The sequence below is a fragment of the Necator americanus genome, chromosome V (genome assembly GCF_031761385.1).
Source record: "Necator americanus strain Aroian chromosome V, whole genome shotgun sequence".
Lineage (NCBI taxonomy): Eukaryota > Metazoa > Nematoda > Chromadorea > Rhabditida > Ancylostomatidae > Necator > Necator americanus.
In genome coordinates, this window is record NC_087375.1 from 33,669,374 (window position 1) to 33,686,608 (window position 17,235).

At 42.2% G+C, this 17,235-nt stretch overlaps 1 protein-coding gene across 2 annotated transcripts in view; it reads right to left on the reverse strand.

The window, feature by feature from the left end:
* Positions 1–2,784: 2,784 nt before the first annotated feature.
* RB195_016038 (uncharacterized protein) overlaps positions 2,785–17,235 on the reverse strand; it is a gene marked incomplete at both ends in the record, with an annotated part of 31,667 nt that continues 17,216 nt past the window's right edge. For both annotated transcript variants that reach the window (XM_064207013.1, XM_064207014.1), the window contains 19 exons: positions 2,785–2,856; positions 2,918–2,990; positions 3,142–3,200; positions 3,254–3,391; positions 7,233–7,328; positions 7,471–7,561; positions 9,587–9,657; positions 9,759–9,866; positions 9,959–10,141; positions 10,198–10,267; positions 10,437–10,543; positions 10,931–11,143; positions 12,009–12,080; positions 12,224–12,339; positions 14,050–14,200; positions 14,803–14,913; positions 15,125–15,208; positions 15,429–15,518; positions 16,895–17,037. In XM_064207013.1, the coding sequence (XP_064062894.1) occupies positions 2,785–2,856; positions 2,918–2,990; positions 3,142–3,200; positions 3,254–3,391; positions 7,233–7,328; positions 7,471–7,561; positions 9,587–9,657; positions 9,759–9,866; positions 9,959–10,141; positions 10,198–10,267; positions 10,437–10,543; positions 10,931–11,143; positions 12,009–12,080; positions 12,224–12,339; positions 14,050–14,200; positions 14,803–14,913; positions 15,125–15,208; positions 15,429–15,518; positions 16,895–17,037 (2,048 nt within the window). The remainder of the gene's footprint in view (positions 2,857–2,917; positions 2,991–3,141; positions 3,201–3,253; positions 3,392–7,232; positions 7,329–7,470; positions 7,562–9,586; positions 9,658–9,758; positions 9,867–9,958; positions 10,142–10,197; positions 10,268–10,436; positions 10,544–10,930; positions 11,144–12,008; positions 12,081–12,223; positions 12,340–14,049; positions 14,201–14,802; positions 14,914–15,124; positions 15,209–15,428; positions 15,519–16,894; positions 17,038–17,235) is intronic.

A 17,235-nucleotide genomic window follows, 5' to 3' on the forward strand; every position in this document is an offset into this window, starting at 1 on the left:
CTGATATGTTTCGTCGAATCACCTGCCTTTTGTTAGCGCATACGTCCTCACTTCTCTGCGCTGTCTCAAGGATCTGCGTAAACTTCATCTCCTGGGAGAAAATGTTGTCATCTCAGCTTTAAGAAAAAACCTACACACATTTTTTTTTCTCACAGTACTGGTTGTCTTTGGAATAGGTACCCAAAATAAGCGTTTGCGAAAGGTGAGATAGATTTTTTTGAGTTTTTGTTGGAAGTAAATTATGTATTGCATTGTTATGCAAATGATATACTGACAACAAGCCGTTGTAGAGGAAGCTGAAGGAAAACTGAATGCTGAACTGTTCATAATTCTCATTCTTCATGGTAGATCACGAAAGAAAAGGGAATCAGAGCGGATGAAGGAAGATTCCAATTAGTATAGCCGGCTATTTTGCGTTATGACCCCTTGAAGCTTGGAATTATGCTCTTCAATGAGTCACTAACGAGAAAAAATTCAGTGGAAGAAGTGATTGTTTGATGCACACCCAAATGTTCGCGACACTCTCTTTGAAGGCAGCATACCAAGAAATCGAGAATGTCAGAGGCTCCGTAGGACAGTGTGGAGTTAGGGTTGTAGATGACGAGTATGACCATGGTCGCGCCCAATTCCCTCTAGTCGACCTCAAAAAACGGCGTTAGAACGGCTTTCGTCTTTACGAGGTATGTTAGAATGTACCTTGTGCATGGTCCGCTTCTCTCAGCAACCTGTTCATTGGTTTTCAGTGAATAAACCGCTGACGACACTTCATTTAATGTGGATCGCACTGCATCGCAGTCCTGCCTGCGGTGAGACTCGTATGTAACCAACCAACAGTCCTCAGTTGCCTTATAGATCTCAGCTACAGAAAAGTGCTGAATTGATGGATCCGTCATACCTTGACGGATGTCACGAGGTACACTCGGTATTTTTCTCACAATATCTCTTTCTCCGCACCAATCAAAAGAAGTCTCTGAAAGACCTGGTTACTGGAGATGAGAGCTGGGTACCGTACGAGTCCAATTCCTTTTGTGCCGTGTAGCTCTTTTGAGAAAACCAGCCCACACAAGCCTTACCGGACATGCTGATAGATCCGCTCCTGAACATCAAATGCTACCCTTACGGCTGTCCTAAACATGTTATCAATGACTGATTTCCTGGTTTTCCAAGGATGAGCGGGAAAAAAAGTGGACTAATATGCTTTACTTCATGGTTTTCGAAACCATCGTGTCTTCCACTCACCGTTGGACCATTGTATTTCCATGTTAAAGGCATCACCCCACGAATCTGAGGTGACACGGATTTCAAGTGGAGTATTCTTATACGGGATTGTAGATTATGGAAAGGGTGATACCGTCCATTTCTTCCTAATTGCCGTAAAAAACGGTCCGGAAGATGTTTGTGTACAAGGCTTGCACGCCCCAATCGAACTCGTTGTAGAAAATAGCGCACCGGAACGCTGGAAGCCAGAGCCGTATTTTACGGCAATTAGGAAGAAATGGACGGAATCACCCTCATCTGCATAATCTACACTCCCGTACAAGAATCCTCCACCTGAAATCCGCACCAACCCAGATTCGTGGGGTGATGCTTTTAATGAAGCAAGTGTGACGTTGAAAGGCATCACCCCACGAATCTGGGTTGGTGCGGATTTCAGGTGGAGTATTCTTATACGGGAGTGTAGATTATGCAGATGAGGGTGATTCCGTCCATTTCTTCCTATGCCGTATACGAAAACACTGGCAACCATAGGCGCCAACTGTTGTCTTATAGTAAGATCTCTGATTTGTGCGGAATACTTGTCCGACCATCTAAAGACAATGCATCAGACATTCTCTGAGGACAACCATCAACCGTTTTACTGCAAAGACATATACATTGATTGACCTGTCGTGTTCGGTCTCATAGATCGCTTACATAGCGGTTTATGAGATTCGTTAACAATGCAGAAACATGGAAAGACTCCATTACAGGTGAGTTACCAGCACGTGCATTGCATAATATAATTGGCCCAGAAACACACGAATAATTGTCGGGTGGACAGGAATGAATTTCAGCAGTTGAACCAGCACTGTGTGCAGGAATGATGCGATGCTGTCTGTAAGGCTTCCCACGCAGCTCATGATAGGTCTTACCTTGAACGATGACAGAGTTTCAAGGGCAAGCTTGCTATCAGCGGTCAGCTTACGGTCAACTCACGGTTGTAGGTATAAATTTTGTCTTTCAAGAAGATTATAAAGTATTATAACAACCTCGCGTCCGGCTCAAGTTCAGAACACAACGCTGAGTCACTACAGTCGGTTTGGAATGATTTAAAGCATGGTGCAGTGCGCTCTAAGTTGCCTGGTAGAGTTAATTGTTGTGATCAGGGACGGACTCTCACTTGCTGCAATCAATATACGCAAAGATGATAATTGCGAATGACTCCTAGAAGAACGGTGAATTCACCTAGGTATACATTTTCCAATGGTTCTCGGCTTCTATACAGACCAGTAACTTTTTAGAGTTTTAAAACAAAGTGGGAATACAGCTTTCAAACAACAACAACAGAAAATAGACAACTATTTCGGGGTATCTAGAACGGTGGGAACCCACAGAACATCTCCATGTACAGTACTATTTATTAGAAAAGTGCAACATTACTGATTCGAACACAATTTCTCAACAAAGGCAAGCGTTTCTGTAGCTAAAAATATTCTTCGCAGAAAACTTCTTTATGACTGTAGGACTAACGTAGTGAATTCAAAAGCAGAAACTGAAGAGTGCAAAACTACAACGGAGCCGAACTTATAGTGCTTTTGATCTCTGAAGATAATCCCAGTTTTGTTTCGCCATCTCCCAAACGCGATTAGAAAATTCCTAAAAAAAAAAGTTTCTTAAAATTGAAAAATTACGAACGTAAAGATTTAAGAGTTATTACACGTAGTTCTTCCGCTGTTTTCTCCCCTCTCGTTAGCATCCAAGTTGGAGTGTTAGGTTCTCCGTTCCTTCTTCTGAATTTAATAACAACTATGTGGAAAACTACGAATTATACTATGTGACACAACATCTTTCCCAACTACGTTTCCTTCTCATTGAACACTTATTGCGGTCGTCAGAGGAAGCATTACGTAAAGATTGTTGCGTAAAGATGTAACCGCTTACACGTTTCGATGTGACATTGTGTTCTCCTCCTCTGAAGCAAGCTTCATATCGTCCAGCACCTTAAAGAACCAATAAAATGAGTGGTTCATTTTTAGTATGTCACAAGTCGTACCTGGATGCTAAGCAACTTCAGTGGCGTTCTTAAAAGTGGAATTTGCTCTGTGTTACCGTTCCTATCCATCGAAGTGATCATACACATCAGGAAAGGATCATATGTGTCACATGTTCTAAGGTAGTTCTCAATCGAGTTCTAAAAGCAAAGGTAAAAAGGTCAATATCAACTAGTTTCTATTGAAAAAAGGTTGGTTGTTGATATGAAATCAAAACAAAGGAGTAAAACACTAGCAATGCACTTCTGATAGTTCACTCTAGTGCAAGTACACTAATACAAGATCAGTCCAGTCATAAGTAGTTCAATTCTCCGGTACTACCTGTGCTTCCCCTGTTCGATTTGCTTAAGCTGCACCACTAGTATTCCCATTTGTCACGATCGTGGGCAAGCATTCCCGGTGGCTTCTCTTCTCGCGAGTGACTCGAAGAGCACCACACCTCTCTTTAACAGGCTCCAGGTAGAATCTGATCATCTGGTCAGAAGTCCTTCTGTAGCAGCTATGCAACATAAAAGCTATAAAATGAAAGTTTTTCTGATGTTTGATTGCTGACGTAAAACTGAACTCCATGTCACCCCTTTCACTAGTGGGATACTCCTGGCATCACAATTTCTTGAGTGTTCAATGATGCTGATTCCGTCTCCTCCTACTTGTGAGACTTTCCGAAGCATGGATCAAAGCAGGAAGAACGGTGGTGTTGAAAAGGTGATCACATTCGTTACTTCTCTTCACTACATCCCTACAGTCTTACCGATCTTTTCGCACAATTTTCGCAAATTCGGCAAGCATCCGTTTAGCATCAGTGAAACGGAGATGGTGTAACTGATGGCCGTCAACATTCACTGCAAGTTATCCTATTCCAATCCTCGCATCATGTTCTCGAGACTACCACTGAACATTTTGGGTGAGATTGTGTCGCTCTGTCGTAAGAAATCGAAGTCGATCCCCTCTCTTCACGTTGATTGTGGCATTTGTGTAGAACGGGGAAATTTTAGTCGTAAAGTTGTCCTTTGTTGTACACGGCTTCCATGACCGCTTCCCCCTCAATTGAGTCAAAGGTTTCTTCAAGTCGATGAAATTGAGACCCAGGGACATCTACTCTCCCGTTGAGTTTTTTAACGATATTTATGTAGCCAATCGTGCTGAACCTCTTACGAAGCCGTGCTTGCTCGTATGGCTATCCTTCACCCAATGTTCTTTCAGTCCTGTTTTGGATTACTCTTATGAGGAGCTTGTAGATGACAGAGAGTAAGCATCGGGCGATAGGTGCTGATGTCGTGTTCCATTGCTTAGGACGTTCCGAGGCCGCGCATGCAACTCTGATTGTTACCTACACGTAGTGGCCCTGCTTTCACCAAAGCAGGTATTTGAGTATAACCCTAAGAGCGTACGAGCTATATAACCCGCACTGTTATATGGCAAAAACTTCTCAGATATTGGAAAAGATGATTTCGTCCAGCATCCTGGTAGACCCCATACCTGAATAGGTCAAATGTCTAAGAAGAAACTCTAGCAAGAAAAAAAAAAACACATCTTTCTCGCAACGTTGAACTGCCGATCGCTATCAGAAAAACTCCAACAAGCCGCTCTGCCGAGACTACTGCGTCATCTCCATGCATCATTTACTGTGTTGCATGAAACAGGTATCAAAGATCGCCCATCATTTGCATCAATGACTATGCCATATACTACGGAATTGCTGATGAAAGGAATGTAGGAACCAGCAGCTGTGTGGAACAACTATAACAGTCTGGTGGAAGCGTTTGGATCAACGTCGTCAAGATGCATTTTTGCACGGTTGCGGGACCGCAGATGACTCAAACTCTGGTAACTCACGTAGCTACTCACGCTCCTAACCGCTGAGGACAATCACAAGGACAAGTTCTATTACTAATTCAGTGTGTTGACATTGAAGATAGCAAGTCAGCAGGAAATTTTATTGTCTGAATTGCGAAAGCAAAGAAGGGACTCGAACAACAACCCGATGTGCCTAAAAATGGTTCTATACCACGAAGCGTCTACATCGGAGAACGGAAGTAGTCTGATAGACCTTTGCAAAGAGACAAACCTCATCTTTGCATCCATGTTTAGGAGGACTCTTCGGCACCATCAGCTTACATGACAACGGACAACCCATTTAACGCTAGAAGAGCAGCGAAAGAGGAGAATGCCGACTTTTGAAGTCATCACCGCACGAATCAAGGGTGGTACGAATTTCAGGTGGATTATGCGAAGCGGCATCTTCCGTGCGGTTTTTTTACGGCAATTAGGAAGAAACGGAGGACGGAATCACCCTCTTCGCCACAATCTACGACCCCATATAGGGATGACACACTTAAAGCCTCCACCACCCCAGATTCGTGGGGTGATGCCTTTAAGCTCCAGCTCGATTATGTTCTGTCAAGGAACGTTCCTTTGTCAGACATCCAAAAATCTAGAGCAATATGGGACCTCTCATTCAATTTCGACCTCCGTCCAGTTCTTCACAGCTTGATGGTACGGTCCTAGATGAGGAGTCGTACAGTTTAGCATTGACCAAATACCGACTTTGCGAGTCTGACGATAAATGCAGAGAGAAGTTCCGCCAACAGGTGTGGATCAATATTGGATTACGGAGACGGAGACCAAGAAAAAAATGGATGATGTTGACTCTTTCACTGAATATATTCAGGATGCTGCAAAGAGAAAGCCTTCGATTTCAAAACCAAGGAAGAAGCTCGCCTTTGCGTGTGAGGAGATAAGATCCATGTACAATTCAGTATGAGTAGCTTCAGCTAGGACTCCAGCCAGGAGAAGCGTCTGAGAAAGCTGCGTCCTAGGCGAAAACGTGATCGTGAGAACAAATTGACGTCCAGGACGAATGAGTTTGAAAAGAGGTGAGAGAACGAGAACCCGAGAAAAGCCTATACTCTGTTGAGTTTTGTTATTTGTGCTCTACTGTGATGATCGGAGACTTGAACGGAAACGTCGACGGTGATGGAAGAGAAGCTGTATACACGACTGTTATGCTTTTTTAGCCGTTGGTGTGCCAAAGCGAAGAACTTTATTCAGAAATGAATGTTCTGTAACTGCTGGTGACACACGGAAATTTTGTAGGGTTTCTGATAAGTCACAAGGAGTCGTTTTTGCTTCTTTGGTCACGTATGAGAAGGTCGTCCCATCATCTTGTTCAATTTGTTCTGATGCTACCACATTCAAATTGAAAAGTGCTTCTTACAAGCACTCTTTACTCCTTCGTGCAACAAATTTCTGGATGGAGGTAAAAGATAAAGGATAAAGTGTCTGGCGTTAATCAATCCGCTCGAAATGCGCCACAACGTTCACTTCAATTCAGTATCGTTTGAACTTCAGTAACCTGTAACTGATTTATACTGACTTGTGAAGGCTACACGATGTGTCAAGTCAGTGTTCTTATTCTCCCAGACAAGTCTGGTAGCAATTTATCGACCCCGCAGGTGTGAAAGGCTTGCTGAAGACTAAGGCTGATTCGAACCTCTGATCGATCGTGCAGGTAGCGGAACCTCCAACCGCTACACTACATCTGCCGGTGGACAGAGGGGGAGAAAGAAAATCTGAGGACATTTGGGGTTAACAGGCAGTTCAGTCAGGACGTATATTTTCTCAGATTATGGAATAGCAACGAATGGATAGATTCTAGCTGGAGATCGACGAGGATGGGGTCCGATATGTCTAAAGACGACAAACCCCAGCGAAGATGCGGAAAATTAAGTTAGGTCATTGCATCCGCTTGCCGTTCGAGTCCAGTATGTAAGTCAGCAACCTCCAATTTCATTGCGGCACCCTCTACCAGCTGACTCTTATGTCTAGCGTAGAGAAGAGGTCTTCTGAAATTGCGAGTTCCCTATGTGGATTTCGTAGCAATCATGAGCACAGGAAGACTCTCTCCTCTTCGTTCCATTGCAACCGTAGGTGATAGTACAAGAATACAACAAAAGTTGTAGCTTCTGCGACAATACTTACATAGTAATCACTTCTCTGGATGCGACTGGAAAGAGTGAGCTTCAGAATATTCAAACTGTTAAGCACTTCGTAGTAGTTGGACAGAAGGTATTCCAGCTAAAAAGTATTTCTTTGAAAGTCATTCATTGTTTTCAAGTGTTAGTTTATAATTCAACAAAATGGTCATACTTGTTACTGCGAAAAAGTGCAAAAACAAAGAGTCCTTCAAATTTGGTGAAAAGTGGCATCTTTCGCTTACTTCTTCACCAGCACGAGTTCGTCTTGGTTTCACGGTGTCACTTTTCGGGTCGCTTCGGTACGTTTGAACAACCCAACATTTGAACAGATATCTGGAAAGCGCAGAAGAATTAAGGCGTATACAAGTGTAGTTTCTTGACATCCAGAAGCAATGCCCAGCATATTCTTTCGAATACCTTACGACTGGACGAGTTATGACGATGGTCTATTCCAGGAATCAATTAATAACTCAGAACAACTTTAGGCAAGGGCCGTGTACACAAGTTTCATTGCTACCTGCTCGTGGTGGCCTTGCTTTCACTAATTAAACATTCGAGTGTACGCATTGGGAACACACGAGCTGTGGACACAATTATATGGCACAATATTCCCATACATTGCAAAAAGGTGCTGTCGTCCAGTTCTGAAAGGTCAACTGCCTAAAGGGAGCTTGAAATTTTTAGCAACAAACCATTATTTTATTATGCTGAACTGTCAAACACTGTCGAGTGAAAGTTAACAAGCCGTCCCGCCTTGGCTCCAACGATATTTCTGTGTGTTGTTTGCTGCGCTCCAGGAAACACGTATCAGAGACCAGCTTGTCACCAGTATCACAGACTGCACTATTTGCTGCAGTCGATGAAAAGAAAATAGGAGACTGCGAGATAATTAAAAAGAACGACTATAACAACGTGGTGGAGAAATTTGGTTCAACTACATGTGTCTTCTATGATGAACTCAATGCGTTCTTGTCTAAAATTCTTGTCTAAAACCCAGCCAGCAGCTAATCACTGTCGGAATCGGAAACGTCGAGGGTGATGGAGAGGCTTAAATGCACTGAAAGGAAGCTGCGTAGACGACTGTATTTGCTACTTTTGGCATAGGGTATGCCACAGTGAAACCAACAGCGAACAGGGGGACCACTTTGTGCTTGTATTAGAGAACATCCAAATGGGATGAAACAATCGAATGCAGCCTCTTGCAGCTCACCACAGACAATGTCATGAAAATGCTCCTTTTTGCATTGCTGCCACCACCGTATCGTACGAAGCCGAAAATGTGGCTCACTAAACTCTAGAGGTTTTTGGATAAATCAAAAAGGTCCGAGAATGAACAGCAAGAAAGAGTGCATAGATGTCACCAACGAGATTTCTCTGTATCAAGATCTGTGCAGGTTTTGATCTACATATTCATATGGCACAACGATTTGGGCTCTTTTGATTCTTGGTCATAGGTGTAGTATCTCAAGGGATGCTGAGTTGTGAGGCTTTGAGAGGATATATTCCAAATGTCCTGAGTTTGCACGTTCTGACGACGGTGACAACGCTGAAGCGATAGCCGTAATAAAGACTGTTGAAAATCTTAGCTCCTGCTTCACATCGACAATCGGCAGATTTCATTCATTATGTCAAAATTTAGAGAAGATCGAACTTTTACGCCCCTGACAAATGGATCTGTGCAAGCTCTTGCTGAGGATGAATTAGGTTGGGTGGAGCTGTCGTTAAGGGCGACACACCTCTGCGAAGATGCAGGCAATCGCGTTAGGCGATAATATCAGGCCATCGATTAAGTCAAAGCAAAGTTCACGTTCCAAGTTATCACGTTCGTCCATTTAATTTTGTCCCTTACTACAGTAGTTGCCTGAGTTGAAACTCGTCCATGCATTTCGAAATCGATACTCATGTTCCCACTTGGATAGTAATAACGTTTGATCACTTTCACTCAACGGAGGGGCAAATGTGTTAACTACGTTCGTAGCATACATTTACAAACAATATGGTGCTGACTTTGCTTACTAAGTCGTTAATAATTTATCTACAAGGAATGAGCCTGCTTCCTTGTTTCTTTTTCAGAGGGCATCACTCTAAGTGGTGGGGTCATCGGCAGATATCTTCCGATATTCGCGGGCCTACTATAGGAGAAGTCAGCTCCTGCGCACTTTTTGAAAAATCTTTACAATTTTCCCAATGAGTCAGCGTTCTTTCTATTCATCTTTGTTGACAAAAAGTGAGATTATATTTCACTTAAATTTGATTCGATCAATTCGTTACTGACAAATAAACAATAACGCTCAAACATATGTAGGAGTACAAACTAGCACTTGCCCTCAAGATTTAAATTTGAAGCATGAAACTGACCTTAGTTGATCTAGGACAGGTTTACTGTATTCATATACACCATGGTCACATAGTTCCTTAACGAACACTCCCTTAAATGAAACTTAACTGTGAAAATTATCGAAGCTGCTAAATCAGGATTTCAGATTCTAGTGATGATTGGATTTATCAATATTAGGAAAGAACTACTGACCCAGATAAGTTCGGATTTTGTCCTGCTTTCCTCCTCTACCCTCATTTTAGCGTAGGTGCGCATCCAACACTTCTTTATGCGACCACGTTTGCATTTTGGAACGTAATGCTTGAATGGAACAAAAAAATATGTTGAAATTGCACTACGATGTGTATGGCGAATGTGAGTCGAATAAACAGGGCAATAAAGTGAAAGTTCACTTCAAACGCTGGAGTCCATGGATATATCGCGTTGTTTTGTAAAATTTCTACTTTTCCTCCATATTTCCTAATTTTACTCCTTTGCAAAACTTCTCCTCTTGTCCACATAGTTACCGGATCACATGCAGGTGATATGCTCTTAGGCATTGTTCTCATGGCCAGCTGGAGTGCTCTGCTGTACGTCTGTAATTAGGTCGCTGCTGTTAACAGCCTTCAATATAGTGAACGAAGAGGCGAACCGTTGGAGTAGTGAGCACAGATTGGAGGATATTGCAGACGGTATGGAGTAGTGGAATTATCATTGTTAGTCTGTAATCGAGTTTGTTTCAGACGAGTGTCAAATAAATACTGGATAGTAAATACTTCTTCCGATAGCCAATGTGATACTGAATTGTACGGATGGAACAGAGTTTTTGACTTTACCTCCTATTGCAAGAAAAAAGAAACGAGTGGAGAAATAGAGCAACCAAAAACGTACAGATTCAGAGATGTGTCCATCGTCCGGTAACTTGATGCTGTCTGCAGAATCCAAACTCCACACAATAGCCATGGCCCAATGAACGTGAAGTAAATATCCCGCTTACACTAATTCAAGAAAAATTCAAAAAATTAATTCAAAAGATCATTATAGAGACGCTTAAGGTTAGCTACAGCTAAAGGGGATGATCAACAAATTACTGCCTTATAATTGATATCCACAACCATGAAATGAAATTTCATAGCTATGAATTCATGTGAGTGAGACTTTACTAGTTTAATATCAACATCGTGTATGTACCTGTATAGGAAATTGCGCCATTAGAAACCAACCTACAAAATTTGCTTCCTTGTAGTTATACTACATTTCACCGTAGAATGCTTATTGAACGGAACTGCTTTAGAATTATTCATAATTATTCTTAGAATGTGAACAAAAAACAAAACCACTTTGCTCCTCTCCACCAGAATAAGAAAATATAACTATACTTTTACCTTCTCAACGTTGCTCCGCGCGGCCAAATCCAATTTCTCTGTATTCTTCTCCATTTTCTCTTCGTATTGCGGCAAGTACCATTGAATAAATGATGCTTTGTACGAATAAGCACTAGCAGCTAATGCAAGTATCAAATTCAGAAGAACTAATGGAAGCCATAAATTTATAGAGTTCTGCGAATAGATCCCCACACAGGTCCATTGTGTGGTGAGCTGAAAACGGAGAGGTAAGTGACGTTTTATAAACATTTTTCAAAAAAGAAAAAGTAAGGTTATAGATCTCAGCAAGTCACCACGAAACAGTATGGTATCTCGTCTTCCAAAGTATTAATGTGAGCTATCACTGTGATGTTCTTCAAATGTCGTGGAGCATATATTGTTCTGTCTTCTGCTTTGAACTGTACGGATTTGAAAACCCATCATGACTTCACGGAGATACAATACATGTACTATCTTATCCATCAACACTTTCCATCTTATTCAATGCACGATTTCGACTTCACTACATAACTAATGCATCAATATTTCAGTGAAGGCTATTGAAGGAAGGTCTTACATGATGGTGGGGACACTTAGCTGTGCCCTGTTTGGCTTGTACTTCTGCATGCACTGCAAAAATAGAGCACGAAGATTGTAATTTATTCCGTTTTAAGTCATTTATTGCTGTTAAGTCGTTTCATTGGCATAATTGCTGCAAAAAGTAACTTGCTGACTATCCGGTATTTCACTCCGATTTTCAAGTGTCCGAAACTTGCATCAAAGTCTACCAAGGAGCTTGATGAATGCCCAGCTGATCGTGGACTACTTTTTTTTAGTAGCTTTAGTCTCTATTTCACAGATCTTTTAAGAGTTATTCTCAGGTTTTAAGGCGCCGACTGACTTAGCTGTTCATTTCTGATAATGACCTGTCGATTGATGAACCTCAAATTCTCAAATGATTCTCAAATTTTTTTCAAATGGGAGAGCCATTTGTCACTTGAGAACGATCCTTCTCCTGTGTAGGCAATTTTCGGCGCCTTTACAGTACAAGTCAACGAGGGCACGGCTGAGTGGTCCCAAGGATACGCATTGTACGAACCTGATTGAATGCGCTAGCACCAACTGCAATAACGGCACCACCCACTGCGGCGAAAGAAAACAGCAGACGAAACTAGAAAAGCATATAAACGTAAACGTTTTCCTCTTAACTGAAGCACGCCCTTTCTACACACTCAGCTAGATCGAACTGCACAAAGATGCTTCAACAAGCTAGTAGCTAAACAAGCGGAGTGAGTTTTGCAAAATGAAACGTACTGTCAAGCCGTAATACCACGACTTCTTCTCATCGATATCAAGACCCCAAACGTTACGCTGCTTTACTACTATGACCTCGTAAGCATTTACTGCTTCAAGCGCGTATGTGGTGAGTGCTGAAATAGGAACATTGATATCATTATATTGCAGGACACGAAATATCTAGCTGTTGTAGTCCGGTATTCGACAAAATATGAAGAACGCATGAACAAAGCACTGAAAATTGAATTTTAAGGACAACGCTGCAGAAGAGTAACATGATTTTAACTTTGGCCACAGTTTGCGACAGTAGATCATAAACGATGAAACATTCGGCACAAAACTTTTCAGGCCTAAATCTCAATGCACCTTGTTTCATTCATATGTTCACAAAATTTTTTTTGTAAGAATAGGTTCCAAATGAACATACTGTGATATTTCATCTTCCTCCTCTCATTTTCATCCTAATTGCTTGTTGTAAATAGTCAATTGTCTTTCTCCAACTTACACTTCATTCTAGCTGGGTGCGAAGACTGTGTGATTCGGAAGTATATATGTATACCTGACAGTATCTCCATCGCCCACCTTTCGCTTATTTGCTAGCGAGACTTTATCGCCTAACATAGACAGTTGATGTTTCAAATTCTATTTAAGGAACATAAAAATATTGTGGTTAAGGGTGCGCAAAAACTTTTTTCGTTTTTTTCTTCAGTGCCATTGCAAAAATTATCGTCCACATTACTCACACCTTTCACCTTCAATGTTGCAAAAAGTTATGCATCACTTGACAGCCCATAAGTTTGCACTCTTAAAAGATATTTTTCAAATAGCAAATTAATTTCTTCGAGATAATATGTAACATAGTCAAGTCAAAACGCTACTGAAGTTTTAGCGGGTTGATGACAGGATGATGAGATAGAGGCCCTTGCTAGCTCCACTCACACACACTCACACACAGCTCCACTACACTTTGACTGAAGCTAGTGATGGTGTCTCATCTCAATAACAGCACGGGCTTTTCCATACCGCTTCGAACACAGCAGCTTATGAAAATGTACCAGAATACAGGCCATTTTGAGTCCACCATATTAAAGAAGGAGATAGAAGTATAAATTGCGACGTTGCAGGTCGCTTCGGATGAACGTCTCATTAAAACTACCAACGGTTATAGCACACCTCCGCCTTTAAAAGCAGCATACCACGAATCTGACGGGGTTGTAGATAGCGGGATTCCGCTCACTCCTCCCTAATCGTCCGTGGGAAGCGCTTTAGTTCCTACGAAGAACGTTAGAACGCTCTTCTATGTATTCTGGTACCCTCAGCAACCTATTTATTTGTTTCACTTGAATGGGCAGTTAAGGAGAACTCACTGGCTTTTGACCACTGCGCAGCTGGATGCGGCGATCGAGCGATCAGGTGTGGCTGCGCTCATCTTTCCTTAATCGTAAAAAACGGCGTGAAAGACACCGCTTTTCATGACGATTTCAGTCGTAACGCTCCACACTTTGACAAGTGTGGAGCGTTGCAAGTCCGGTCAAAAGCCAGCGGGTTCTCCTTAACTACCTATTCAAGTGAAACCAATGAATAGGTTGGTAAGCGGACCAGAATGTACACAAAGAGGAGCGTTCTAACGTTCACCGTAGGAACAAAAGCGGTTCCTACGGAAGATTAGGGATGTGAGCGGAATCACACTATCAACAACTCCATCTCTAGCTTTTCCCGCGGATTCGCTCATCAAATTCATGGTATGCCGCCTTTAACCTGGTTATGTCTTGTTAGCCGCAAAAAGGTTGATCTGTCTACGGATTCTTTTCTCTAATAGGAAGAACGAGATCACATGAACATACCAAGTGAGTAGAAGGTAGTAGTTCCGTACCACGCAAGTGTACATCTATACATGTCCAGAAGGAGTAGACCAGGATGGTGAAGAAACAAAAACAGATAACCAGCGCACATCAAGAATGTTGAACGTATTTCTTGATATGATGCTTGAGGATCCTGTGAAATCATTTATAGCGAATAAAAAACCCAACTGAAGCTTGCTCGGTGCAGGTGCGTAACCGGTGCGCTGGAACGTAGCAATTAGAATTGATGGGGATTACTGCTAGCACCAATAATCGCGCAAAGTCCCACCTTGATCTCCATTCCTAGCTTCACCACAACGCTTTGAGCGCAGCTGATTGCGCAACTGCACCGATCTTCCTGCTGTTTTGCTCGAATTGTATATATTTGTCGGTACAGATACAAATACGAGTCAATTATTTGGGGAAAAATGTAGTTGGGAAGGGAGGGGGGAGCACTCACTGGCGCCCTTATTTCCCGACGCTCTAACTTACTTTTTTTCTCTCAGTAACTTCAGTTTACATGTCATAGATCCTCTAAAACTAACACTTAGGCCTTAGGGCCCCGACTTATTGGATTATTTACTTCGAGAAATAAGGGCGCCGAAATGAGCCGAATGAGTGCCCCCCAAATGATGGAGAACTACTTCATCGAACATTGACACAAGTGCAGTCGAGTGCAACTACACTTCAACGCGACTACACTTGTGATTAAGTTCTTTTTAACTTGAAAATTACAACCGTTCTGAAACACCTTACAGGTTCCGTTCGTGGGACGTGAATGAGGAGAACAGCCTTTGCAATTATCGTGAATGTTTCGCCTGCAGTAAGCGCTAGAGCTGAAGCAGTGCCTGGAGACAGAAATGAACTCTGAAATGATTAGCTTACAGTTTTCTCTTGATGTTAATTCTTCCAATCAAGAATTCTGTATGTACTTATGGAAACTTCCCGTTTCAACAGATGGTGTTTTATACATTACTCATCTAAGCGTTCAATCGTTAGGATGAATGAATCGCGAAATTCAGGTATTGTACCTGAATTTCGAGATTGAATAGTATGCCATCCCTTCTGCAGTTCTTACCTCATTTTGTCCATTAAATGAAATGTGGATCATCGATATTTCACAATGAGTTCCACCGAATCCTTCGTCACAAGCACAGTAAGCCTGAAACAGGGCATACCGAACCAAGATGGGTTCTTTATGTCTTATGTGCTTCTGGCACCCGATTGTGGTCATCATATGAGATCTTTAGACGCATGCTTTACAGGTAGATTACTACAAACCTTTGCATTTTGCATCTGAGATATACAGTATTCAAAGCTCTCTCGCCGCAGAATGTGACGACCCGTCCTCATGTCAAGGAGTATAGAAAGTAAAACGGTACCTGGTCTATTATTGTCACGCATTTACCATTCTGCCCACAATTCCATTTTTGCAATTTACACATATCTGGTGCACTAATACATCGGTATCCCTGGAACGAAATATTCTAATAGTCGATATTGAGAGCAAACTTTTTCTTTTATATATTGAACATGGGCTCCTACAGAATCTTGTAGAATTACTGTTATTCAAACTGTGGCACTACCGTTGAAAACCTCTACATGCAACCACGGAGAAACAGCTAATACACCTTGGAAAGGAGCGAGTGAGCATTATCCTACAATCGTGTTTCAAAAAAAAGGACGCTACAATCGAGTCAACACGACCTGATTGTGGCCCGTAAGCGCTTGTGCTAGACCACCGCTCAGCTACAACATGGCTCTGGAGTTGAACTAAGGTCCCACACCGCTTCTTCAATTTCAAGCACGAAGCGGGGCGGTGATGATGGCGGTTGGAATAGACGTGGGACCATCGCTAAATGAATTGTGCTATCAAAGATCCTCTCGCGATCCTAACTGTTACGCTCCTCCGCGCCGCTCACGCTACAGCACCATGCTTCACGTCGTTTTGACCCTACTACGCTAGCTAGCCAGTCGGACACCACGATTGGAATGACTTCATTTATAGCAATTTGCATGGGTCTTTGATGAGATTCGATTGAATTTTCGATGTTTTGACATATTTGAATTATAGAGTGGGTGACTAGAGGCTTAAGGCTTCTATTAGAATTGAGCAGACCGAGACGATGGTTCAGTGGAACGTATTTATTATATGAGTATAGATAAACAGAACAGTTGCAAGCAATGTGATCAAATGAATGAGTGCGCAGAGTGTTGTCTCGTGGCCGGTACAAGTAGTTATGCCACGAAAATAATCACAACAACGAACGCCACGCCCCTTATCTATCATCGGGATCGATGATACGAATATTCTCTCCAGTTAAGTCTGGAAGAATACCTAGGTGGTACATACTTAAATGCTGGATTACTTAAATGCCAATTAATTGGTCATTTAAAGACATCACTCCACGAATCTGAGGTGGTATGGATTTCAGGTGGAGTACTCGTATACGGAATAGTAGATTATGGAGAGGGGGGTGATTCCGTCCATTTCTTCCTAATTGCCGTAAAAAATGGCCCGGAAGATACAGGTTCAGGCGTTCTGGCGCACTATTTTCTACAAGGAGTTCGACTGGAGCGCGCCAGCCTTGTGCGGCGCCGGATCTTCCGGGTAGTTTTTACGGCAACTAGGAAGAAATAGACGGAATCGCCCTCCTCTCCATAATCTACTACCCCTTATAAGAATACTCCACCTGAAATCTGCATCACCTCAGATTCGTGGGGTGATGTCTTTAATAAATGTGTGAAAAACATGTGATTTTTGATAAGTAAGAAAATTCCAAGGGAACCGTGTACCGTGAAGGCTTTTTCAAAAATTACACAACTGGTCTTCGAAATGTTAACTTACCGTCCATCCTGGGTTACAAGTACAAGAAAATCCTCCTGACACAACAGCGCACGAAGCAGTTCCCAAACTATGGCACTTCTCACAAGATGTCTGTACCTTTGTATTCCAGGAAGTTTCAATGCTTTCCTGATCTTTACTTGTGTCTGAAACATCAAAAATTCCAAACGAAAACACTTTCTTGATACCAGTTCAAGAATTACTTGGAACCCCGCACACCAATTGACAATGTACATTTGAAATAGACTAAAATTTTATGCCGGATTTCCAGCGACACGCTTTTCATTCCCTCACAACATCACTTGTGTAATCTTGAGTCCTGTAGCGCTCCATAAAATATTGCG